The sequence below is a fragment of the Phyllobates terribilis genome, unplaced genomic scaffold (genome assembly GCF_046119375.1).
Source record: "Phyllobates terribilis strain yellow unplaced genomic scaffold, ASM4611937v1 Scaffold_9__5_contigs__length_417890890, whole genome shotgun sequence".
In the NCBI taxonomy this organism is placed as follows: domain Eukaryota; kingdom Metazoa; phylum Chordata; class Amphibia; order Anura; family Dendrobatidae; genus Phyllobates; species Phyllobates terribilis.
Genome location: NW_027362769.1, coordinates 377,934,643 through 377,957,667, shown reverse-complemented (window position 1 = coordinate 377,957,667; position 23,025 = coordinate 377,934,643). Strand labels below are relative to the sequence as shown.

Below are 23,025 nucleotides of genomic sequence, written 5' to 3'. Positions count from 1 at the left end.
CTCTTCTACCTTTATCCTGGTCTACAGGCCTGGAGTCGGTGGAGTCTGCTGAGTCGGTGGAGTCTGCTGAGTCGGTGGAGTCTGCGGAGTCGGTGGAGTCTGCGGAGTCGGTGGAGTCTGCTGAGTCGGTGGAGTCTGCTGAGTCGGTGGAGTCTGCTGAGTCGGTGGAGTCTGCTGAGTCGGTGGAGTCTGCGGAGTCGGTGGAGTCTGCGGAGTCGGTGGAGTCTGCGGAGTCGGTGGAGTCTGCGGAGTCGGTGGAGTCTGCGGAGTCGGTGGAGTCTGCGGAGTCGGTGGAGTCTGCTGAGTCGGTGGAGTCTGCTGAGTCGGTGGAGTCTGCTGAGTCGGTGGAGTCTGCTGAGTCGGTGGAGTCTGCTGAGTCGGTGGAGTCTGCTGAGTCGGTGGAGTCTGCTGAGTCGGTGGAGTCTGCTGAGTCGGTGGAGTCTGCTGAGTCGGTGGAGTCGGTGGAGTCGGCGGAGTCGGTGGAGTCTGCGGAGTCGGTGGAGTCTGAGGAGTCGGTGGAGTCTGCGTAGTCGGAGTCTGCAGAGTCGGTGTTGTCAGTGAGTCTGAGGAGTCGGAGGAATCTGCGGAGTCGGTGGAGTCTGCGGAGTCGGTATTGTCTGTGGAGTCTGCGGAGTCGGTGGAGTCTGCGGAGTAGGTGGAGTCCGCGGAGAAGGTGGAGTCAGTGGAATCTGCGGAGTCAGTGGAATCTGCGGAGTCGGTGGAGTCTGCGGAGTTGGTGTTGTCTGCGGAGTCGGTGGAGTTTGTGGAGTCGGCGTTGTCTGTGGAGTCGGCGTTGTCTGTGGAGTCTGCGGAGTCGGTGTTGTCTGCTGAGTCGGTGTTGTCTGCTGAGTCGGTGTTGTCTGCTGAGTCGGTGTTGTCTGCTGAGTCGGTGGAGTCTGCTGAGTCGGTGGAGTCTGCGGAGTCGGTGGAGCCTGCTGAGTCGGTGGAGCCTGCTGAGTCGGTGGAGCCTGCTGAGTCGGTGGAGCCTGCTGAATCGGTGGAGCCTGCTGAGTCGGTGGAGCCTGCTGAGTCTGTGGAGTCTGCGGAGTCGGTGGAGTAGGTGGAGTCTGCTGAGTCGGTGGAGCCTGCTGAGTCGGTGTTGTCTGCTGAGTCGGTGGAGCCTGCTGAGTCGGTGGAGCCTGCTGAGTCGGTGTTGTCTGCTGAGTCGGTGTTGTCTGCGGAGTCGGTGGAGTCTGCTGAGTCGGTGGAGTCTGCTGAGTCGGTGGAGTCTGCTGAGTCGGTGGAGCCTGCTGAGTCGGTGGAGCCTGCTGAGTCGGTGGAGCCTGCTGAGTCTGTGGAGCCTGCTGAGTCTGTGGAGCCTGCTCAGTCGGTGTTATCTGCTGAGTCGGTGTTGTCTGCGGAGTCGGTGTTGTCTGCGGAGTCGGTGTTGTCTGCGGAGTCGGTGGAGTCTGCGGAGTCGGTGTTGTCTGCTGAGTCGGTGATGTCTGCTGAGTCGGTGTTGTCTGCTGAGTCGGTGATGTCTGCTGAGTCGGTGTTGTCTGCTGAGTCGGTGGAGTCTGCAGAGTCGGTGGAGTCTGTTGAGTCGGTGGAGTCGGCGGAGTCGGTGGAGTCTGAGGAGTCGGTGGAGTCTGCGGAGTCGGTGGAGTCTGCGGAGTCTGCGGAGTCGGTGGAGTCTGCTGAGTCGGTGGAGTCTGCTGAGTCGGTGGAGTCTGCTGAGTCGGTGGAGTCTGCTGAGTCGGTGGAGTCTGCTGAGTCGGTGGAGTCTGCGGAGTCGGTGGAGTCTGCGGAGTCGGTGGAGTCTGCGGAGTCGGTGGAGTCTGCGGAGTCGGTGGAGTCTGCGGAGTCTGTTGAGTCTGCGGAGTCTGTTGAGTCTGCGGAGTCTGTTGAGTCTGCGGAGTCTGTTGAGTCTGCGGAGTCTGTTGAGTCGGCGGAGTCTGTTGAGTCGGTGGAGTCTGTTGAGTCGGTGGAGTCGGCGGAGTCGGTGGAGTCTGAGGAGTCTGAGGAGTCGGTGGAGTCTGCGGAGTCGGTGGAGTCTGCGGAGTCTGCGGAGTCGGTGGAGTCTGTTGAGTCGGTGGAGTCTGTTGAGTCGGTGGAGTCTGTTGAGTCGGTGGAGTTGGTGGAGTCGGCGGAGTCGGTGGAGTCTGTTGAGTCGGTGGAGTCTGTTGAGTCGGTGGAGTCTGTTGAGTCGGTGGAGTCTGCTGAGTCGGTGGAGTCTGCTGAGTCGGTGGAGTCTGCTGAGTCGGTGGAGTCTGCGGAGTCGGTGGAGTCTGCGGAGTCGGTGGAGTCTGCGGAGTCGGTGGAGTCTGCGGAGTCTGTTGAGTCTGCGGAGTCTGTTGAGTCGGCGGAGTCTGTTGAGTCGGTGGAGTCTGTTGAGTCGGTGGAGTCTGTTGAGTCGGCGGAGTCGGTGGAGTCTGAGGAGTCTGAGGAGTCGGTGGAGTCTGCGGAGTCGGTGGAGTCTGCGGAGTCTGCGGAGTCGGTGGAGTCTGTTGAGTCGGTGGAGTCTGTTGAGTCGGTGGAGTTGGTGGAGTCGGCGGAGTCGGTGGAGTCTGCGGAGTCGGTGGAGTCTGAGGAGTCGGTGGAGTCTGCGTAGTCGGAGTCTGCAGAGTCGGTGTTGTCAGTGAGTCTGAGGAGTCGGAGGAATCTGCGGAGTCGGTGGAGTCTGCGGAGTTGGTATTGTCTGTGGAGTCTGCGGAGTCGGTGGAGTCTGTTGAGTCGGTGGAGTCTGTTGAGTCGGTGGAGTCGGTGGAGTCGGCGGAGTCGGCGGAGTCGGTGGAGTCTGCGGAGTCGGTGGAGTCTGAGGAGTCGGTGGAGTCTGCGTAGTCGGAGTCTGCAGAGTCGGTGTTGTCAGTGAGTCTGAGGAGTCGGAGGAATCTGCGGAGTCGGTGGAGTCTGCGGAGTCGGTATTGTCTGTGGAGTCTGCGGAGTCGGTGGAGTCTGCGGAGTAGGTGGAGTCCGCGGAGAAGGTGGAGTCAGTGGAATCTGCGGAGTCGGTGGAGTCTGCGGAGTTGGTGTTGTCTGCGGAGTCGGTGGAGTTTGTGGAGTCGGCGTTGTCTGTGGAGTCGGCGTTGTCTGTGGAGTCTGCGGAGTCGGTGTTGTCTGCTGAGTCGGTGTTGTCTGCTGAGTCGGTGTTGTCTGCTGAGTCGGTGGAGTCTGCTGAGTCGGTGGAGTCTGCGGAGTCGGTGGAGTCTGCGGAGTCGGTGGAGCCTGCTGAGTCGGTGGAGCCTGCTGAGTCGGTGGAGCCTGCTGAGTCGGTGGAGCCTGCTGAGTCTGTGGAGTCTGCGGAGTCGGTGGAGTAGGTGGAGTCTGCTGAGTCGGTGGAGCCTGCTGAGTCGGTGTTGTCTGCTGAGTCGGTGGAGCCTGCTGAGTCGGTGGAGCCTGCTGAGTCGGTGTTGTCTGCTGAGTCGGTGTTGTCTGCGGAGTCGGTGGAGTCTGCTGAGTCGGTGGAGTCTGCTGAGTCGGTGGAGCCTGCTGAGTCGGTGGAGCCTGCTGAGTCGGTGGAGCCTGCTGAGTCGGTGGAGCCTGCTGAGTCTGTGGAGCCTGCTCAGTCGGTGTTATCTGCTGAGTCGGTGTTGTCTGCGGAGTCGGTGTTGTCTGCGGAGTCGGTGTTGTCTGCGGAGTCGGTGGAGTCTGCGGAGTCGGTGTTGTCTGCTGAGTCGGTGATGTCTGCTGAGTCGGTGTTGTCTGCTGAGTCGGTGGAGTCTGCTGAGTCGGTGTTATCTGCGGAGTCGGTGGAGTCTGCTGAGTCGGTGGAGTCTGCTGAGTCGGTGGAGTCTGCTGAGTCGGTGGAGTCTGATGAGTCGGTGGAGTCTGCTGAGTCGGTGGAGCCTGCTGAGTCTTTGGAGCCTGCTGAGTCGGTGTTGTCTGCGGAGTCGGTGGAGTCTGCTTAGTCGGTGGAGTCTGCTTAGTCGGTGGAGTCTGCTGAGTCGGTGGAGTCTGCTGAGTCGGTGGAGTCTGCTGAGTCGGTGGAGCCTGCTGAGTCTGTGGAGCCTGCTGAGTCGGTGGAGCCTGCTGAGTCGGTGTTGTCTGCTGAGTCGGTGTTGTCTGCGGAGTTGGTGTTGTCTGCTGAGTCGGTGGAGTCTGCGGAGTCGTTGTTGTCTGCTGAGTCGGTGTTGTCTGCTGAGTCGGTAGAGCCTGCTGAGTCGGTGGAGCCTGCTGAGTCTGTGGAGCCTGCTGAGTCTGTGGAGCCTGCTGAGTCGGTGTTGTCTGCTGAGTCGGTGTTGTCTGCGGAGTCGGTGGAGTCTACGGAGTCGGTGATGTCTGCTGAGTCGGTGTTGTCTGCTGAGTCGGTGTTGTCTGCTGAGTCGGTGGAGTCTGCTGAGTCGGTGTTATCTGCGGAGTCGGTGGAGTCTGCTGAGTCGGTGGAGTCTGCTGAGTCGGTGGAGTCTGCTGGGTCGGTGGAGTCTGCTCGGTCGGTGGAGTCTGCTGAGTCGGTGGAGTCTGCTAAGTCGGTGGAGTCTGCTGGGTCGGTGGAGTCTGCTCGGTCGGTGGAGTCTGCTGAGTCGGTGTTGTCTGCTGAGTCGGTGGAGTCTGCTGAGTCGGTGTTATCTGCGGAGTCGGTGGAGTCTGCTGAGTCGGTGGAGTCTGCTGAGTCGGTGGAGTCTGCTGGGTCGGTGGAGTCTGCTCGGTCGGTGGAGTCTGCTGAGTCGGTGGAGTCTGCTAAGTCGGTGGAGTCTGCTGAGTCGGTGGAGTCTGCTGGGTCGGTGGAGTCTGCTGGGTCGGTGGAGTCTGCTCGGTCGGTGGAGTCTGCTGAGTCGGTGGAGTCTGCTGAGTCGGTCGAGTTTGCTGAGTCGGTGGAGCCTGCTGAGTCTGTGGAGCCTGCTGAGTCGGTGTTGCCTGCGGAGTTGGTGGAGTCTGCTTAGTCGGTGGAGTCTGCTGAGTCGGTGGAGTCTGCTGAGTTGGTGGAGCCTGCTGAGTCGGTGGAGCCTGCTGAGTCGGTGGAGCCTGCTGAGTCGGTGTTGTCTGCTGAGTCGGTGTTGTCTGCGGAGTCGGTGTTGTCTGCGGAGTCGGTGGAGTCTGCGGAGTCTTTGTTGTCTGCTGAGTCGGTGTTGTCTGCTGAGTCGGTGTTGTCTGCTGAGTGGGTGGAGTCTGCTGAGTCGGTGGAGTCAGCTGAGTCGGTGTTGTCTGCGGAGTCGGTGTTGTCTGCGGAGTCGGTGTTGTCTGCTGAGTCAGTGTTGTCTGCTGAGTCGGTGTTGTCTGCTGAGTCGGTGTTGTCTGCTGAGTCGGTGTTGTCTGCGGAGTCAGTGGAGTCGGTGTTGTCTGCTGAGTCGGTGTTGTCTGCTGAGTCGGTGTTGTCTGCTGAGTCGGTGTTGTCTGCTGAGTCAGTGGAGTCGGTGTTGTCTGCTGAGTCGGTGTTGTCTGCTGAGTCGGTGTTGTCTGCGGAGTCGGTGTTGTCTGCGGAGTCGGTGTTGTCTGCTGAGTCGGTGTTGTCTGCTGAGTCGGTGTTGTCTGCGGAGTCGGTGTTGTCTGCGGAGTCGGTGGAGTCTGCGGAGTCGGTGTTGTCTGCGGAGTCGGTGGAGTCTGCGGAGTCGGTGTTGTCTGCTGAGTCGGTGATGTCTGCTGAGTCGGTGTTGTCTGCTGAGTCGGTGTTGTCTGCTGAGTCGGTGGAGTCTGCTGAGTCGGTGTTATCTGCGGAGTCGGTGGAGTCTGCTGAGTCGGTGGAGTCTGCTGAGTCGGTGGAGCCTGCTGAGTCGGTGGAGCCTGCTGAGTCTGTGGAGCCTGCTGAGTCGGTGGAGCCTGCTGAGTCGGTGTTGTCTGCTGAGTCGGTGTTGTCTGCGGAGTCGGTGTTGTCTGCGGAGTCGGTGGAGTCTGCGGAGTCGTTGTTGTCTGCTGAGTCGGTGTTGTCTGCTGAGTCGGTGTTGTCTGCTGAATGGGTGGAGTCTGCTAAGTCGGTGGAGTCAGCTGAGTCGGGGTTGTCTGCGGAGTCGGTGTTGTCTGCGGAGTCGGTGTTGTCTGCTGAGTCGGTGTTGTCTGCTGAGTCGGTGTTGTCTGCTGAGTCAGTGGAGTCGGTGTTGTCTGCTGAGTCAGTGTTGTCTGCTGGGTCGGTGTTGTCTGCTGAGTCGGTGTTGTCTGCTGAGTCGGTGTTGTCTGCTGAGTCGGTGTTGTCTGCGGAGTCAGTGGAGTCGGTGTTGTCTGCTGAGTCGGTGTTGTCTGCTGAGTCGGTGTTGTCTGCTGAGTCGGTGTTGTCTGCTGAGTCAGTGGAGTCGGTGTTGTCTGCTGAGTCGGTGTTGTCTCCTGAGTCGGTGTTGTCTGCTGAGTCGGTGTTGTCTGCGGAGTCGGTGTTGTCTGCGGAGTCGGTGTTGTCTGCGGAGTCAGTGGAGTCGGTGTTGTCTGCTGAGTCAGTGTTGTCTGCTGAGTCGGTGTTGTCTGCTGAGTCGGTGTTGTCTGCTGAGTCAGTGGAGTCGGTGTTGTCTGCTGAGTCAGTGTTGTCTGCTGAGTCGGTGTTGTCTGCTGAGTCGGTGTTGTCTGCTGAGTCGGTGTAGTCTGCTGAGTCGGTGGAGTCTGCTGAGTCGGTGAACTCTGCTGAGTCGGTGGAGTCTGCTGAGTCTGTGGAGCCTGCTGAGTCTGTGGAGCCTGCTGAGTCTGTGGAGCCTGCTGAGTCGGTGTTGTCTGCTGAGTCGGTGTTGTCTGCGGAGTCAGAGGAGTCGGTGTTGTCTGCTGAGTCGGTGTTGTCTGCTGAGTCAGTGGAGTCGGTGTTGTCTGCTGAGTCAGTGTTGTCTGCTGAGTCGGTGTTGTCTGCTGAGTCGGTGTTGTCTGCTGAGTCGGTGTTGTCTGCGGAGTCAGTGGAGTCGGTGTTGTCTGCTGAGTCGGTGTTGTATGCTGAGTCGGTGTTGTCTGCTGAGTCAGTGGAGTCGGTGTTGTCTGCTGAGTCAGTGTTGTCTGCTGAGTCGGTGTTGTCTGCGGAGTCGGTGTTGTCTGCTGAGTCGGTGTTGTCTGCTGAGTCGGTGTTGTCTGCGGAGTCAGTGGAGTCGGTGTTGTCTGCTGAGTCAGTGTTGTCTGCTGAGTCGGTGTTGTCTGCTGAGTCGGTGTTGTCTGCTGAGTCGGTGTTGTCTGCTGAGTCAGTGGAGTCGGTGTTATCTGCTGAGTCGGTGTTGTCTGCTGAGTCGGTGTTGTCTGCTGAGTCGGTGTTGTCTGCTGAGTCGGTGTTGTCTGCGGAGTCGGTGTAGTTTGCTGAGTCGGTGGAGTCTGCTGAGTCGGTGAAGTCTGCTGAGTCGGTGGAGTCTGCTGAGTCGGTGGAGTCTGCGGAGTCAGTGGAGTCTGCGGAGTCGGTGGAGTCTGCGGAGTCGGTGTTGTCTGCGAAGTCAGTGGAGTCACTGGAGTCGGTGTTATCTGTGTAGGTAGTGGAGTCGGTGTTGTCTGCTGAGTCGGTGTTGTCTGCTGAGTCGGTGTTGTCTGCTGAGTCGGTGGAGTCTGCGGAGTCGGTGTAGTCTGCTGAGTCGGTGTAGTCTGCTGAGTCGGTGGAGTCTGCTGAGTCGGTGGAGTCTGCTGAGTCGGTGAAGTCTGCTGAGTCGGTGGAATCTGCTGAGTCGGTGGAGTCTGCGGAGTCGGTGTTGTCTGCGGAGTGGGTGTTGTCTGCGGAGTCAGTGGAGTCGGTGTTGTCTGCGGAGTCAGTGGAGTCGGTGTAGTCTGCTGAGTCAGTGGAGACGGTGGAGTCAGTGGAGTCTGCTGAGGCGGTGGAGTCTGCTGAGTCGGTATTGTCTGCGGAGTGGGTGTTGTCTGCGGAGTCAGTGGAGTCGGTGTTGTCTGCGGAGTCAGTGGAGTCGGTGCTGTCTGCGGAGTCAGTGGAGTCGGTGAAGTCTGTGGAGTCGGAGGAGTCTGCTGAGTCGGTGGAGTCTGCGGAATGAGTGGAGTCGGTGTTGTCTGCGGAGTCAGTGGAGTCGGTGTTGTCTGCTGAGTCGGTGGAGTCTGCGGATTCAGTGGAGTCGGTGTTGTCTGCTGAGTCGGTGTTGTCTGCGGAGTCGGTGTTGTCTGCTAAGTCGGTGTTGTCTGCGGAGTCAGTGGAGTCGGTGTTGTCTGCTGAGTCGGTGTTGTCTGCTGAGTCGGTGGAGTCTGCGGAGTCAGTGGAGTCGGTGTTGTCTGCTGAGTCGATGTTGTCTGCTGAGTCGGTGTTGTCTGCTGAGTCGGTGTTGTCTGCGGAGTCAGTGGAGTCGGTGTTGTCTGCTGAGTCAGTGTTGTCTGCTGAGTCGGTGTTGTCTGCTGAGTCGGTGTTGTCTGCTGAGTCGGTGGAGTCTGCTCGGTCGGTGGAGTCTGCTCGGTCGGTGGAGTCTGCTGAGTCGGTGGAGTCTGCTGAGTCGGTGGAGTTTGCTGAGTCGGTGGAGCCTGCTGAGTCTGTGGAGCCTGCTGAGTCGGTGTTGCCTGTGGAGTCGGTGGAGTCTGCTTAGTCGGTGGAGTCTGCTGAGTCGGTGGAGCCTGCTGAGTCGGTGGAGCCTGCTGAGTCGGTGGAGCCTGCTGAGTCTGTGGAGCCTGCTGAGTCGGTGTAGCCTGCTGAGTCGGTGTTGTCTGCTGAGTCGGTGTTGTCTGCGGAGTCGGTGTTGTCTGCGGAGTCGGTGGAGTCTGCGGAGTCGTTGTTGTCTGCTGAGTCGGTGTTGTCTGCTGAGTCGGTGTTGTCTGCTGAGTCGGTGTTGTCTGCTGAGTGGGTGGAGTCTGCTGAGTCGGTGGAGTCAGCTGAGTCGGTGTTGTCTGCGGAGTCGGTGTTGTCTGCTGAGTCGGTGTTGTCTGCTGAGTCGGTGTTGTCTGCTGAGTCGGTGTTGTCTGCTGAGTCAGTGGAGTCGGTGTTGTCTGCTGAGTCAGTGTTGTCTGCTGAGTCGGTGTTGTCTGCTGAGTCGGTGTTGTCTGCTGAGTCGGTGTTGTCTGCTGAGTCGGTGTTGTTTGCGGAGTCAGTGGAGTCGGTGTTGTCTGCTGAGTCGGTGTTGTCTGCTGAGTCGGTGGAGTCTGCTGAGTCGGTGGAGTCTGCTGAGTCGGTGGAGTCTGCGGAGTCAGTGGAGTCGGTGTTCTCTGCGGTGTCAGTGGAGTCGGTGGAGTCAGCGGAGTCTGCTGAGTCAGTGGAGTCTGCTGAGTCAGTGGAGTCTGCTGAGTCGGTGGAGTCTGCTGAGTCGGTGGAGTCTGCCGAGCCGGTTTTGTTTGCGGAGTCAGTGGAGTCGGTGTTGTCTGCAGAGTCAGTGGAGTCGGTGTTGTGTGCGGTGTCATTGGAGTCGGTGTTGTCTGCTGAGTCGGTGGAGTCTGCGGAGTCAGTGTAGTCGGAATTCTCTGCGGAGTCAGTGGAGTCGGTGGAGTCTGCGGAGTCAGTGGAGTCGGAGTTCTCTGCGGAGTCAGTGGAGTCGGTGGAGTCAGTTGAGTCTGCTGAGTCGGTGGAGTCTGCTGAGTCGGTGGAGCCTGCGGAGTCGGTGTTGTCTGCGGAGTCGGTGTTGTCTGCGGAGTCAGTGGAGTCGGTGTTGTCTGCGGAGTCAGTGGAGTCGGTGTTGACTGCGGAGTCAGTGGAGTCGGTGTTGTCTGCTGAGTCGGTGGAGTCTGCGGAGTCAGTGGAGTCGGTGTTCTCTGCTGAGTCGGTGTTGTCTGCTGAGTCGGTGTTGTCTTTTGAGTCGGTGTTGTCTTTTGAGTCGGTGTTGTCTGCTGAGTCGATGTTGTCTGCTGAGTCGGTGTTGTCTGCTGAGTCGGTGTTGTCTGCTGAGTCGGTGGAGTCTGCTGAGTCGGTGTAGTCTGCTGAGTCGGTGGAGTCTGCTGAGTCGGTGTAGTCTGCTGAGTCGGTGGAGTCTGCTGAGTCGGTGGAGTCTGCTGAGTCGGTGGAGTCTGCGGAGTCAGTGGAGTCGGTGATCTCTGCGGTGTCAGTGGAGTCGGTGGAGTCAGCGGAGTCTGCTGAGTCAGTGGAGTCTGCTGAGTCAGTGGAGTCTGCTGAGTCGGTGGAGTCTGCTGAGTCGGTGGAGTCTGCCGAGCCGGTTTTGTTTGCGGAGTCAGTGGAGTCGGTGTTGTCTGCAGAGTCAGTGGAGTCGGTGTTGTGTGCGGTGTCATTGGAGTCGGTGTTGTCTGCGGAGTCGGTGTTGTCTTTTGAGTCGGTGTTGTCTTTTGAGTCGGTGTTGTCTGCTGAGTCGGTGTTGTCTGCGGAGTCAGTGGAGTCGGTGTTGTCTGCTGAGTCGGTGGAGTCTGCGGAGTCAGTGGAGTCGGTGTTGTCTGCTGAGTCGGTGTTGTCTGCGGAGTCGGTGTTGTCTGCTGAGTCGGTGTTGTCTGCTGAGTTGGTGTTGTCTGCGGAGTCAGTGGAGTCGGTGTTGTCTGCTGAGTCGGTGTTGTTTGCTGAGTCGGTGTTGTCTGCTGAGTCGGTGGAGCCTGCGGAGTCAGTGGAGTCGGTGTTGTCTGCTGAGTCGATGTTGTCTGCTGAGTCGGTGTTGTCTGCTGAGTCGGTGTTGTATGCAGAGTCAGTGGAGTCGGTGTTGTCTGCTGAGTCGGTGTTGTCTGCGGAGTCGGTGTTGTCTGCGGAGTCGGTGTTGTCTGCTGATTCGGTGTTGTCTGCTGAGTCGGTGTTGTCTGCGGAGTCAGTGGAGTCGGTGTTGTCTGCTGAGTCAGTGTTGTCTGCTGAGTCGGTGTTGTCTGCTGAGTCGGTGTTGTCTGCGGAGTCGGTGTAGTCTGCGGAGTCGGTGTAGTCTGCTGAGTCGGTGGAGTCTGCTGAGTCGGTGAAGTCTGCGGAGTCAGTGGAGTCGGTGTTGTCTGCAGAGTCAGTGGAGTCTGCTGAGTCGGTGGAGTCTGCTGAGTCGGTGGAGTCTGCGGAGTCGGTGGATTCTGCGGAGTCGGTGGAGTCGGTGTTGTCTGCGGAGTCGGTGTTGTCTGCGGAGTCAGTGGAGTCGGTGTTGTCTGCGGAGTCAGTGGAGTCGGGGTTGTCTGTGTAGTCAGTGGAGTCGGTGTTGTCTGCTGAGTCGGTGTTGTCTGCTGAGTCGGTGTTGTCTGCTGAGTCGGTGGAGTCTGCTGAGTCGATGGAGTTGGCGGAGTCAGTGGAGTCGGTGTTGTCTGCTGAGTCGGTGTTGTCTGCGGAGTCGGTGTTGTCTGCTGAGTCGGTGTTGTCTGCTGATTCGGTGGAGTCTGTGGAGCCGGTGGAGTCGGTATTGTCTGATGAGTCGGTGTTGTCTGCTGAGTCGGTGTTGTCTGCTGAGTCGGTGTTGTCTGCTGAGTCAGTGTTGTCTTTTGAGTCGGTGTTGTCTGCTGAGTCGGTGTTGTCTGCTGAGTCGGTGTTGTCTGCTGAGTCAGTGGAGTCGGTGTTGTCTGCGGAGTCAGTGGAGTCTGCTGAGTCGGTGGAGTCTGCTGAGTCGGTGGAGTCTGCGGAGTCGGTGGATTCTGCGGAGTCGGTGGAGTCGGTGTTGTCTGCGGAGTCGGTGTTGTCTGCGGAGTCAGTGGAGTCGATGTTGTCTGCGGAGTCAGTGGAGTCGGGGTTGTCTGTGTAGTCAGTGGAGTCGGTGTTGTCTGCTGAGTCGGTGTTGTCTGCTGAGTCGGTGTTGTCTGCTGAGTCGGTGGAGTCTGCTGAGTCGATGGAGTTGGCGGAGTCAGTGGAGTCGGTGTTGTCTGCTGAGTCGGTGTTGTCTGCGGAGTCGGTGTTGTCTGCTGAGTCGGTGTTGTCTGCTGAGTCGGTGGAGTCTGCGGAGCCGGTGGAGTCGGTATTGTCTGCTGAGTCAGTGTTGTCTTTTGAGTCGGTGTTGTCTGCTGAGTCGGTGTTGTCTGCTGAGTCGGTGTTGTCTGCTGAGTCAGTGGAGTCTGCTGAGTCGGTGGAGTCTGCGGAGCCGGTGGAGTCGGTATTGTCTGCTGAGTCCGTGTTGTCTGCTGAGTCTGTGTTGTCTGCGGAGTCGGTGTTGTCTGCGGAGTCAGTGTTGTCTGCTGAGTCGGTGTTGTCTGCTGAGTCGGTGGAGTCTGCAGAGTCAGTGGAGTCGGTGTTCTCTGCTGAGTCGGTGTTGTATGCTGAGTCGGTGTTGTCTGCTGAGTCGGTGTTGTCTTTTGAGTCTGTGTTGTCTGCTGAGTCGATGTTGTCTGCTGAGTCGGTGTTGTCTGCTGAGTCGGTGTTGTCTGCTGAGTCGGTGTTGTCTGCTGAGTCGGTGGAGTCTGCTGAGTCGGTGGAGTCTGCTGAGTCGGTGGAGTCTGCTGAGTCGGTGGAGTCTGCGGAGTCAGTGGAGTCGGAGTTCTCTGCGGAGTCAGTGGAGTCGGTGGAGTCTGCGGAGTCAGTGGAGTCGGAGTTCTCTGCGGAGTCAGTGGAGTCGGTGGAGTCAGTGGAGTCTGCTGAGTCGGTGGAGTCTGCTGAGTCGGTGTAGTCTGCTGAGTCGGTGGAGTCTGCTGAGTCGGTGGAGTCTGCTGAGTCGGTGGAGTCTGCGGAGTCAGTGGAGTCGTTGTTCTCTGCGGTGTCAGTGGAGTCGGTGGAGTCAGCGGAGTCTGCTGAGTCAGTGGAGTCTGCTGAGTCAGTGGAGTCTGCTGAGTCGGTGGAGTCTGCTGAGTCGGTGGAGTCTGCTGAGTCGGTGGAGTCTGCCGAGCCGGTGTTGTTTGCGGAGTCAGTGGAGTCGGTGTTGTCTGCTTAGTCAGTGGAGTCGGTGTTGTCTGCGGTGTCATTGGAGTCGGTGTTGTCTGCGGAGTCGGTGTTGTCTTTTGAGTCGGTGTTGTCTTTTGAGTCGGTGTTGTCTGCTGAGTCGGTGTTGTCTGCTGAGTCGGTGTTGTATGCGGAGTCCGTGGAGTCGGTGTTGTCTGCGGAGTCGGTGTTGTCTACTGAGTCGGTGTTGTCTGCTGAGTCGGTGTTGTCTGCGGAGTCAGTGGAGTCGTTGTTGTCTGCTGAGTCGGTGTTGTCTGCTGAGTCGGTGTTGTCTGCTGAGTCGGTGTTGTCTACTGAGTCGGTGGAGTCTGCGCAGTCGGTGTAGTCTGCTGAGTCGGTGGAGTCTGCTGAGTCGGTAAAGTCTGCGGAGTCAGTGGAGTCGGTGTTGTCTGCGGAGTCGGTGGAGTCTGCTGAGTCGGATGAGTCTGCTGAGTCGGTGGAGTCTGCTGAGTCGGTGGAGTCTGCGGAGTCGGTGGAGTCGGTGTTGTCTGCGGAGTCGGTGTTGTCTGCAGAGTCAGTGGAGTCGGTGTTGTCTGCGGAGTCAGTGGAGTCGGGGTTGTCTGTGTAGTCAGTGGAGTCGGTGGAGTCTGCGGAGTCGGTGGAGTCGGTGTTGTCTGCGGAGTCGGTGTTGTCTGCGGAGTCAGTGGAGTCGGTGTTGTCTGCGGAGTCAGTGGAGTCGGGGTTGTCTGTGTAGTCAGTGAAGTCGGTGTTGTCTGCGGAGTCAGTGGAGTCTGCGGAGTCTGTGGAGTCGGTGAAGTCTGTGGAGTCAGTAAAGTAGATGGAGTCTGCAGAGTCAGTGGAGTCTGCGGAGTCGGTGTTGTCTGTGGAGTCGGTGTTGTCTGCGCAGTCAGTGGAGTCGGTGAAGTCTGCTGAGTCGGTGGAGTCTGCTGAGTCGGTGGAGTCTGCGGAGTCAGTGGAGCCGGTGTTGTCTGCGGAGTCAGTGGAGTCGGTGTTGTCTGCGGAGTCAGTGGAGTCGGTGTTGTATGCGGAGTCAGTGGAGTCTGCTGAGTCGGTGGAGTCTGCGGAGTCAGTGGAGTCGGTGTTGTCTGCTGAGTCGGTGTTGTCTGCGGAGTCGGTGTTGTCTGCGGAGTCTGTGTTGTCTGCGGAGCCGGTGTTGTTTGCTGAGTCGGTGTTGTCTGCTGAGTCGGTGTTGTCTGCTGAGTCGGTGGAGTCTGCAGAGTCGGTGGAGTCGGTGTTGTCTGCTGAGTCGGTGTTGTCTGCTGATTCGGTGTTGTATGCTGAGTCGGTGTTGTCTGCTGAGTCGGTGTTGTCTTTTGAGTCGGTGTTGTCTTTTGAGTCGGTGTTGTCTGCTGAGTCGGTGTTGTCTGCTGAGTCGGTGTTTTCTGCTGAGTCGGTGTTGTCTGCTGAGTCGGTGTTGTCAGCTGAGACAGTGGAGTCGGTGGAGTCAGTGGAGTCTGCTGAGTCGGAGGAGTCTGCTGAGTCGGTGGAGTCTGCGGAGTCGGTGCTGTCTGCGGAGTCGGTGTTGTCTGCGGAGTCGGTGTTGTCTGCGGAGTCAGTGCAGTCGGTGTTGTCTGCGGAGTCAGTGGAGTCGGTGTTGTCTGCGGAGTAGGTGGAGTCGGTGTTGTCTGCTGAGTCGGTGTTGTCTGCTGAGTCGGTGTTGACTTTTGAGTCGGTGTTGACTTTTGAGTCGGTGTTGTCTGCTGAGTCGGTGGAGTCTGCTGAGTCGGTGAAGTCTGCGGAGTCAGTGGAGTCGGTGTTGTCTGCGGAGTCAGTGGAGTCTGCTGAGTCGGTGGAGTCTGCTGAGTCGGTGGAGTCTGCGGAGTCGGTGGATTCTGCGGAGTCGGTGGAGTCGGTGTTGTCTGCGGAGTCGGTGTTGTCTGCGGAGTCAGTGGAGTCGGTGTTGTCTGCGGAGTCAGTGGATTCTGCGGAGTCGGTGGAGTCGGTGTTGTCTGCGGAGTCGGTGTTGTCTGCGGAGTCAGTGGAGTCGGTGTTGTCTGCGGAGTCAGTGGAGTCGGTGTTGTCTGCGGAGTCAGTGGAGTCGGGGTTGTCTGTGTAGTCAGTGGAGTCGGTGTTGTCTGCTGAGTCGGTGTTGTCTGCTGAGTCGGTGTTGTCTGCTGAGTCGGTGTTGTCTGCTGCGTCGGTGGAGTCTACTGAGTCGATGGAGTTGGCGGAGTCAGTGGAGTCGGTGTTGTCTGCTGAGTCGGTGTTGTCTGCGGAGTCGGTGTTGTCTGCTGAGTCGGTGTTGTCTGCTGAGTCGGTGGAGTCTGCGGAGCCGGTGGAGTCGGTATTGTCTGCTGAGTCGGTGTTGTCTGCTGAGTCGGTGTTGTCTGCTGAGTCGGTGTTGTCTGCTGAGTCAGTGTTGTCTTTTGAGTCGGTGTTGTCTGCTGAGTCGGTGTTGTCTGCTGAGTCGGTGTTGTCTGCTGAGTCAGTGGAGTCTGCTGAGTCGGTGGAGTCTGCGGAGCCGGTGGAGTCGGTATTGTCTGCTGAGTCCGTGTTGTCTGCTGAGTCTGTGTTGTCTGCGGAGTCGGTGTTGTCTGCGGAGTCGGTGTTGTCTGCTGAGTCGGTGTTGTCTGCTGAGTCGGTGGAGTCTGCAGAGTCAGTGGAGTCGGTGTTCTCTGCTGAGTCGGTGTTGTATGCTGAGTCGGTGTTGTCTGCTGAGTCGGTGTTGTCTTTTGAGTCTGTGTTGTCTGCTGAGTCGATGTTGTCTGCTGAGTCGGTGTTGTCTGCTGAGTCGGTGTTGTCTGCTGAGTCGGTGTTGTCTGCTGAGTCGGTGGAGTCTGCTGAGTCGGTGGAGTCTGCTGAGTCGGTGGAGTCTGCTGAGTCGGTGGAGTCTGCGGAGTCAGTGGAGTCGGAGTTCTCTGCGGAGTCAGTGGAGTCGGTGGAGTCTGCGGAGTCAGTGGAGTCGGAGTTCTCTGCGGAGTCAGTGGAGTCGGTGGAGTCAGTGGAGTCTGCTGAGTCAGTGGAGTCTGCTGAGTCGGTGGAGTCTGCTGAGTCGGTGGAGTCTGCTGAGTCGGTGGAGTCTGCTGAGTCGGTGGAGCCTGCTGACTCGGTGTTGTCTGCGGAGTCAGCGTTGTCTGCGGAGTCAGTGGAGTCGGTGTTGTCTGAGGAGTCAGTGGAGTCGGTGTTGACTACGGAGTCAGTGGAGTCGGTGTTGTCTGCTGAGTCGGTGGAGTCTGCGGAGTCAGTGGAGTCGGTGTTCTCTGCTGAGTCGGTGTTGTATGCTGAGTCGGTGTTGTCTGCTGAGTCGGTGTTGTCTTTTGAGTCGGTGTTGTCTTTTGAGTCGGTGTTGTCTGCTGAGTCGATGTTGTCTGCTGAGTCGGTGTTGTCTGCTGAGTCGGTGTAGTCTGCTGAGTCGGTGGAGTCTGCTGAGTCGGTGGAGTCTGCGGAGTCAGTGGAGTGGGTGTTCTCTGCGGTGTCAGTGGAGTCGGTGGAGTCAGCGGAGTCGGTGGAGTCAGCGGAGTCTGCTGAGTCAGTGGAGTCTGCTGAGTCAGTGGAGTCTGCTGAGTCGGTGGAGTCTGCTGAGTCGGTGGAGTCTGCTGAGTCGGTGGAGTCTGCCGAGCCGGTGTTGTTTGCGGAGTCAGTGGAGTCGGTGTTGTCTGCGGAGTCAGTGGAGTCGGTGTTGTCTGCGGAGTCAGTGGAGTCGGTGTTGTCTGCGGAGTCGGCGTTGTCTGCGGAGTCGGTGTTGTCCTTTGAGTCGGTGTTGTCTGCTGAGTCGGTGTTGTCTGCTGAGTCGGTGTTGTATGCGGAGTCAGTGGAGTCGGTGTTGTCTGCTGAGTCGGTGTTGTCTGCGGAGTCGGTGTTGTCTACTGAGTCGGTGTTGTCTGCTGAGTCGGTGTTGTCTGCGGAGTCAGTGGAGTCGGTGTTGTCTGCTGAGTCAGTGTTGTCTGCTGAGTCGGTGTTGTCTGCTGAGTCGGTGTTGTCTGCTGAGTCGGTGGAGTCTGCGGAGTCGGTGGATTCTGCGGAGTCGGTGGAGTCGGTGTTGTCTGCGGAGTCGGTGTTGTCTGCGGAGTCAGTGGAGTCGGTGTTGTCTGCGGAGTCAGTGGATTCTGCGGAGTCGGTGGAGTCGGTGTTGTCTGCGGAGTCGGTGTTGTCTGCGGAGTCAGTGGAGTCGGTGTTGTCTGCGGAGTCAGTGGAGTCGGTGTTGTCTGCGGAGTCAGTGGAGTCGGGGTTGTCTGTGTAGTCAGTGGAGTCGGTGTTGTCTGCTGAGTCGGTGTTGTCTGCTGAGTCGGTGTTGTCTGCTGAGTCGGTGTTGTCTGCTGCGTCGGTGGAGTCTACTGAGTCGATGGAGTTGGCGGAGTCAGTGGAGTCGGTGTTGTCTGCTGAGTCGGTGTTGTCTGCGGAGTCGGTGTTGTCTGCTGAGTCGGTGTTGTCTGCTGAGTCGGTGGAGTCTGCGGAGCCGGTGGAGTCGGTATTGTCTGCTGAGTCGGTGTTGTCTGCTGAGTCGGTGTTGTCTGCTGAGTCGGTGTTGTCTGCTGAGTCAGTGTTGTCTTTTGAGTCGGTGTTGTCTGCTGAGTCGGTGTTGTCTGCTGAGTCGGTGTTGTCTGCTGAGTCAGTGGAGTCTGCTGAGTCGGTGGAGTCTGCGGAGCCGGTGGAGTCGGTATTGTCTGCTGAGTCCGTGTTGTCTGCTGAGTCTGTGTTGTCTGCGGAGTCGGTGTTGTCTGCGGAGTCGGTGTTGTCTGCTGAGTCGGTGTTGTCTGCTGAGTCGGTGGAGTCTGCAGAGTCAGTGGAGTCGGTGTTCTCTGCTGAGTCGGTGTTGTATGCTGAGTCGGTGTTGTCTGCTGAGTCGGTGTTGTCTTTTGAGTCTGTGTTGTCTGCTGAGTCGATGTTGTCTGCTGAGTCGGTGTTGTCTGCTGAGTCGGTGTTGTCTGCTGAGTCGGTGTTGTCTGCTGAGTCGGTGGAGTCTGCTGAGTCGGTGGAGTCTGCTGAGTCGGTGGAGTCTGCTGAGTCGGTGGAGTCTGCGGAGTCAGTGGAGTCGGAGTTCTCTGCGGAGTCAGTGGAGTCGGTGGAGTCTGCGGAGTCAGTGGAGTCGGAGTTCTCTGCGGAGTCAGTGGAGTCGGTGGAGTCAGTGGAGTCTGCTGAGTCAGTGGAGTCTGCTGAGTCGGTGGAGTCTGCTGAGTCGGTGGAGTCTGCTGAGTCGGTGGAGCCTGCGGACTCGGTGTTGTCTGCGGAGTCAGCGTTGTCTGCGGAGTCAGTGGAGTCGGTGTTGTCTGAGGAGTCAGTGGAGTCGGTGTTGACTGCGGAGTCAGTGGAGTCGGTGTTGTCTTCTGAGTCGGTGGAGTCTGCGGAGTCAGTGGAGTCGGTGTTCTCTGCTGAGTCGGTGTTGTATGCTGAGTCGGTGTTGTCTGCTGAGTCGGTGTTGTCTTTTGAGTCGGTGTTGTCTTTTGAGTCGGTGTTGTCTGCTGAGTCGATGTTGTCTGCTGAGTCGGTGTTGTCTGCTGAGTCGGTGTAGTCTGCTGAGTCGGTGGAGTCTGCTGAGTCGGTGGAGTCTGCTGAGTCGGTGGAGTCTGCGGAGTCAGTGGAGTCGGTGTTCTCTGCGGTGTCAGTGGAGTCGGTGGAGTCAGCGGAGTCGGTGGAGTCAGCGGAGTCTGCTGAGTCAGTGGAGTCTGCTGAGTCAGTGGAGTCTGCTGAGTCGGTGGAGTCTGCTGAGTCGGTGGAGTCTGCTGAGTCGGTGGAGTCTGCCGAGCCGGTGTTGTTTGCGGAGTCAGTGGAGTCGGTGTTGTCTGCGGAGTCAGTGGAGTCGGTGTTGTCTGCGGTGTCGTTGGAGTCGGTGTTGTCTGCGGAGTCGGCGTTGTCTGCGGAGTCGGTGTTGTCTTTTGAGTCGGTGTTGTCTGCTGAGTCGGTGTTGTCTGCTGAGTCGGTGTTGTATGCGGAGTCAGTGGAGTCGGTGTTGTCTGCTGAGTCGGTGTTGTCTGCGGAGTCGGTGTTGTCTACTGAGTCGGTGTTGTCTGCTGAGTCGGTGTTGTCTGCGGAGTCAGTGGAGTCGGTGTTGTCTGCTGAGTCAGTGTTGTCTGCTGAGTCGGTGTTGTCTGCTGAGTCGGTGTTGTCTGCTGAGTCGGTGTTGTCTGCTGAGTCGGTGGAGTCTGCGCAGTCGGTGTAGTCTGCTGAGTCGGTGGAGTCTGCTGAGTCGGTAAAGTCTGCGGAGTCAGTGGAGTCGGTGTTGTCTGCGGAGTCGGTGGAGTCTGCTGAGTCGGATGAGTCTGCTGAGTCGGTGGAGTCTGCTGAGTCGGTGGAGTCTGCTGAGTCGGTGGAGTCTGCGGAGTCGGTGGAGTCGGTGTTGTCTGCGGAGTCAGTGTTGTCTGCAGAGTCAGTGGAGTCGGTGTTGTCTGCGGAGTCAGTGGAGTCGGGGTTGTCTGTGTAGTCAGTGGAGTCGGTGGAGTCTGCGGAGTCGGTGGAGTCGGTGTTGTCTGCGGAGTCGGTGCTGTCTGCGGAGTCAGTGGAGTCGGTGTTGTCTGCGGAGTCAGTGGAGTCGGGGTTGTCTGTGTAGTCAGTGGAGTCGGTGTTGTCTGCGGAGTCAGTGGAGTCTGTGGAGTCTGTGGAGTCGGTGGAGTCTGTGGAGTCAGTAAAGTAGATGGAGTCTGCGGAGTCAGTGGAGTCTGCGGAGTCGGTGTTGTCTGTGGAGTCGGTGTTGTCTGCGCAGTCAGTGGAGTCGGTGAAGTCTGCTGAGTCGGTGGAGTCTGCTGAGTCGGTGGAGTCTGCGGAGTCAGTGGAGCCGGTGTTGTCTGCGGAGTCAGTGGAGTCGGTGTTGTCTGCGGAGTCAGTGGAGTCGGTGTTGTATGCGGAGTCAGTGGAGTCTGCTGAGTCGGTGGAGTCTGCGGAGTCAGTGGAGTCGGTGTTGTCTCCTGAGTCGGTGTTGTCTGCGGAGTCGGTGTTGTCTGCGGAGTCGGTGTTGTTTGCTGAGTCGGTGTTGTCTGCTGAGTCGGTGTTGTCTGCTGAGTCGGTGGAGTCTGCGGAGTCGGTGGAGTCGGTGTTGTCTGCTGAGTCGGTGTTGTCTGCTGATTCGGTGTTGTATGCTGAGTTGGTGTTGTCTGCTGAGTCGGTGTTGTCTGCTGAGTCGGTGTTGTCTTTTGAGTCGGTGTTGTCTTTTGAGTCGGTGTTGTCTGCTGAGTCGGTGTTGTCTGCTGAGTCGGTGTTTTCTGCTGAGTCGGTGTTGTCTGCTGAGTCGGTGTTGTCAGCTGAGACAGTGGAGTCGGTGGAGTCAGTGGAGTCTGCTGAGTCGGAGGAGTCTGCTGAGTCGGTGGAGTCTGCGGAGTCGGTGCTGTCTGCGGAGTCGGTGTTGTCTGCGGAGTCGGTGTTGTCTGCGGAGTCAGTGCAGTCGGTGTTGTCTGCGGAGTCAGTGGAGTTGGTGTTGTCTGCGGAGTCAGTGGAGTCGGTGTTGTCTGCGGAGGCAGTGGAGTCGGTGTTGTCTGCGGAGTAGGTGGAGTCGGTGTTGTCTGCTGAGTCGGTGTTGTCTGCTGAGTCGGTGTTGTCTGCTGAGTCGGTGTTGACTTTTGAGTCGGTGTTGACTTTTGAGTCGGTGTTGTCTGCTGAGTCGGTGTTGTCTGCTGAGTCGGTGTTGTCTGCTGAGTCGGTGGAGTCTGCTGAGTCGGTGTTGTCTGCTGAGTTGGTGTTGTCTGCTGAGTCGGTGTTGTCTGCTGAGTCGGTGGAGTCTGCTGAGTCGGTGGAGTCTGCTGAGCCGGTGGAGTCGGTGTTGTCTGCTGAGTTGGTGTTGTCTGCTGAGTCGGTGTTGTCTGCTGAGTCGGTGGAGTCTGCTGAGTCGGTGGAGTCTGCTGAGCCGGTGGAGTCGGTGTTGTCTGCTGAGTCGGTGTTGTCTGCTGAGTCGGTGTTGTCTGCTGAGTCGGTGTTGACTTTTGAGTCGGTGTTGACTTTTGAGTCGGTGTTGTCTGCTGAGTCGGTGTTGTCTGCTGAGTCGGTGTTGTCTGCTGAGTCGGTGGAGTCTGCTGAGTCGGTGTTGTCTGCTGAGTTGGTGTTGTCTGCTGAGTCGGTGTTGTCTGCTGAGTCGGTGGAGTCTGCTGAGTCGGTGGAGTCTGCTGAGCCGGTGGAGTCGGTGTTGTCTGCTGAGTCGGTGTTGTCTGCTGAGTCGGTGTTGTCTACTGAGTCGATGGAGTCGGCGGAGTCAGTGGAGTCGGTGTTGTCTGCTGAGTCGGTGTTGTCTGCGGAGTCGGTGTTGTCTGCGTAGTCGGTGTTGTCTGCTGAGTCGATGTTGTCTGCTGAGTCGGTGTTGTCTTCTGAGTCGGTGTTGTATGCGGAGTCAGTGGAGTCGGTGTTGTCTGCTGAGTCGGTGTTGTCTGCTGAGTCGGTGTTGTCTGCGGAGTCGGTGTTGTCTGCTGAGTCGGTGTTGTCTGCTGAGTCGGTGTTGTCTGCGGAATCAGTGGAGTCGGTGTTGTCTGCTGAGTCAGTGTTGTCTGCTGAGTCAGTGTTGTCTGCTGAGTCGGCTTGTCTGCTGAGTCTGTGTTGTCTGCTGAGTCGGTGGAGTCTGCGGAGTCGGTGTAGTCTGCTGAGTCGATGGAGTCTGCTGAGTCGGTGAAGTCTGCGGAGTCAGTGGAGTCGGTGTTGTCTGCTGAGTCAGTGGAGTCTGCTGAGTCGGTGGAGTCTGCTGAGTCGGTGGAGTCTGCGGAGTCGGTGGAGTCTGCGGAGTCGGTGGAGTCGGTGTTGTCTGCGGAGTCGGTGTTGTCTGCGGAGTCAGTGGAGTCGGTGTTGTCTGCGGAGTCAGTGGAGTTGGGGTTGTCTGTGTAGTCAGTGGAGTCGGTGTTGTCTGCGGAGTCAGTGGAGTCTGTGGAGTCGGTGGAGTCTGTGGAGTCAGTCAAGTAGGTGTTGTCTGCGGAGTCAGTGGAGTCGGTGTTGTCTTCTGAGTCAGTGGAGTCTGCTGAGTCGGTGGAGTCTGCGGAGCCGGTGGAGTCGGTATTGTCTGCTGAGTCCGTGTTGTCTGCTGAGTCGGTGTTGTCTGCTGAGTCGGTGTTGTCTGCGGAGTCGGTGTTGTCTGCGGAGTCGGTGTTGTCTGCTGAGTCGGTGTTGTCTGCTGAGTCGGTGGAGTCTGCAGAGTCAGTGGAGTCGGTGTTCTCTGCTGAGTCGGTGTTGTATGCTGAGTCGGTGTTGTCTGCTGAGTCGGTGTTGTCTTTTGAGTCGGTTTTGTCTGCTGAGTCGATGTTGTCTGCTGAGTCGGTGTTGTCTGCTGAGTCAGTGTTGTCTGCTGAGTCGGTGTTGTCTGCTGAGTCGGTGTTGTCTGCTGAGTCGGTGGAGTCTGCTGAGTCGGTGAAGTCTGCTGAGTCGGTGGAGTCTGCGGAGTCAGTGGAGTCGAAGTTCTCTGCGGAGTCAGTGGAGTCGGTGGAGTCTGCGGAGTCAGTGGAGTTGGAGTTCTCTGCGGAGTCAGTGGAGTCTCTGGAGTCAGTGGAGTCTGCTGAGTCAGTGGAGTCTACTGAGTCGGTGGAGTCTGCTGAGTCGGTGGAGTCTGCTGAGTCGGTGGAGCCTGCGGAGTCGGTGTTGTCTGCGGAGTCGGTGTTGTCTGCGGAGTCAGTGGAGTCGGTGTTGTCTGCGGAGTCAGTGGAGTCGGTGTTGACTGCGAAGTCAGTGGAGTCTGTGTTGTCTGCTGAGTCGTTGGAGTCTGCGGAGTCAGTGGAGTCGGTGTTCTCTGCTGAGTCGGTGCTGTATGCTGAGTCGGTGTTGTCTTTTGAGTCGGTGTTGTCTTTTGAGTCGTTGTTGTCTTTTGAGTCGGTGTTGTCTGCTGAGTCGATGTTGTCTGCTGAGTCGGTGTTGTCTGCTGAGTTGGTGTTGTCTGCTGAGTCGGTGTAGTCTGCTGAGTCAGTGTAGTCTGCTGAGTCGGTGTAGTCTGCTGAGTCGGTGTAGTGTGCTGAGTCGGTGGAGTCTGCTGAGTCGGTGGAGTCTGCGGAGTCAGTGGAGTCGGTGTTGTCTGCGGTGTCATTGGAGTCGGTGTTGTCTGCGGAGTCGGTGTTGTCTGCGGAGTCGGTGTTGTCTTTTGAGTCGGTGTTGTCTGCTGAGTCGGTGTTGTCTGCTGAGTCGGTGTTGTATGCGGAGTCAGTGGAGTCGGTGTTGTCTGCTGAGTCGGTGTTGTCAGCGGAGTCGGTGTTGTCTGCTGAGTCGGTGTTGTCTGCTGAGTCGGTGTTGTCTGCGGAGTCAGTGGAGTCGGTGTTGTCTGCTGAGTCAGTGTTGTCTGCTGAGTCGGTGTTGTCTGCTGAGTCGGTGGAGTCTGCGGAGTCGGTGTAGTCTGCTGAGTCGGTGGAGTCTGCTGAGTCGGTGAAGTCTGCGGAGTCAGTGGAGTCGGTGTTGTCTGCGGAGTCGGTGGAGTCTGCTGAGTCGGAGGAGTCTGCTGAGTCGGTGGAGTCTGCTGAGTCGGTGGAGTCTGCTGAGTCGGTGGAGTCTGCGGAGTCGGTGGAGTCGGTGTTGTCTGCGGAGTCGGTGGAGTCTGCTGAGTCGGAGGAGTCTGCTGAGTCGGTGGAGTCTGCTGAGTCGGTGGAGTCTGCTGAGTCGGTGGAGTCTGCTGAGTCGGTGGAGTCTGCGGAGTCGGTGAAGTCGGTGTTGTCTGCGGAGTCGGTGTTGTCTGCGGA

At 58.3% G+C, this 23,025-nt stretch overlaps 1 protein-coding gene across 1 annotated transcript in view; it reads right to left on the bottom strand.

The window, feature by feature from the left end:
• The window catches only part of LOC141161415 (uncharacterized), a 160,648-nt gene that overhangs the window by 3,965 nt on the left and 133,658 nt on the right, over positions 1–23,025 (bottom strand). The window contains 7 exon segments of the mRNA XM_073646225.1: positions 176–522; positions 1,548–2,543; positions 6,076–6,286; positions 8,696–9,883; positions 12,011–12,492; positions 12,820–13,119; positions 17,053–18,312. Coding sequence (XP_073502326.1) covers positions 176–522; positions 1,548–2,543; positions 6,076–6,286; positions 8,696–9,883; positions 12,011–12,492; positions 12,820–13,119; positions 17,053–18,312 — 4,784 coding nt within the window.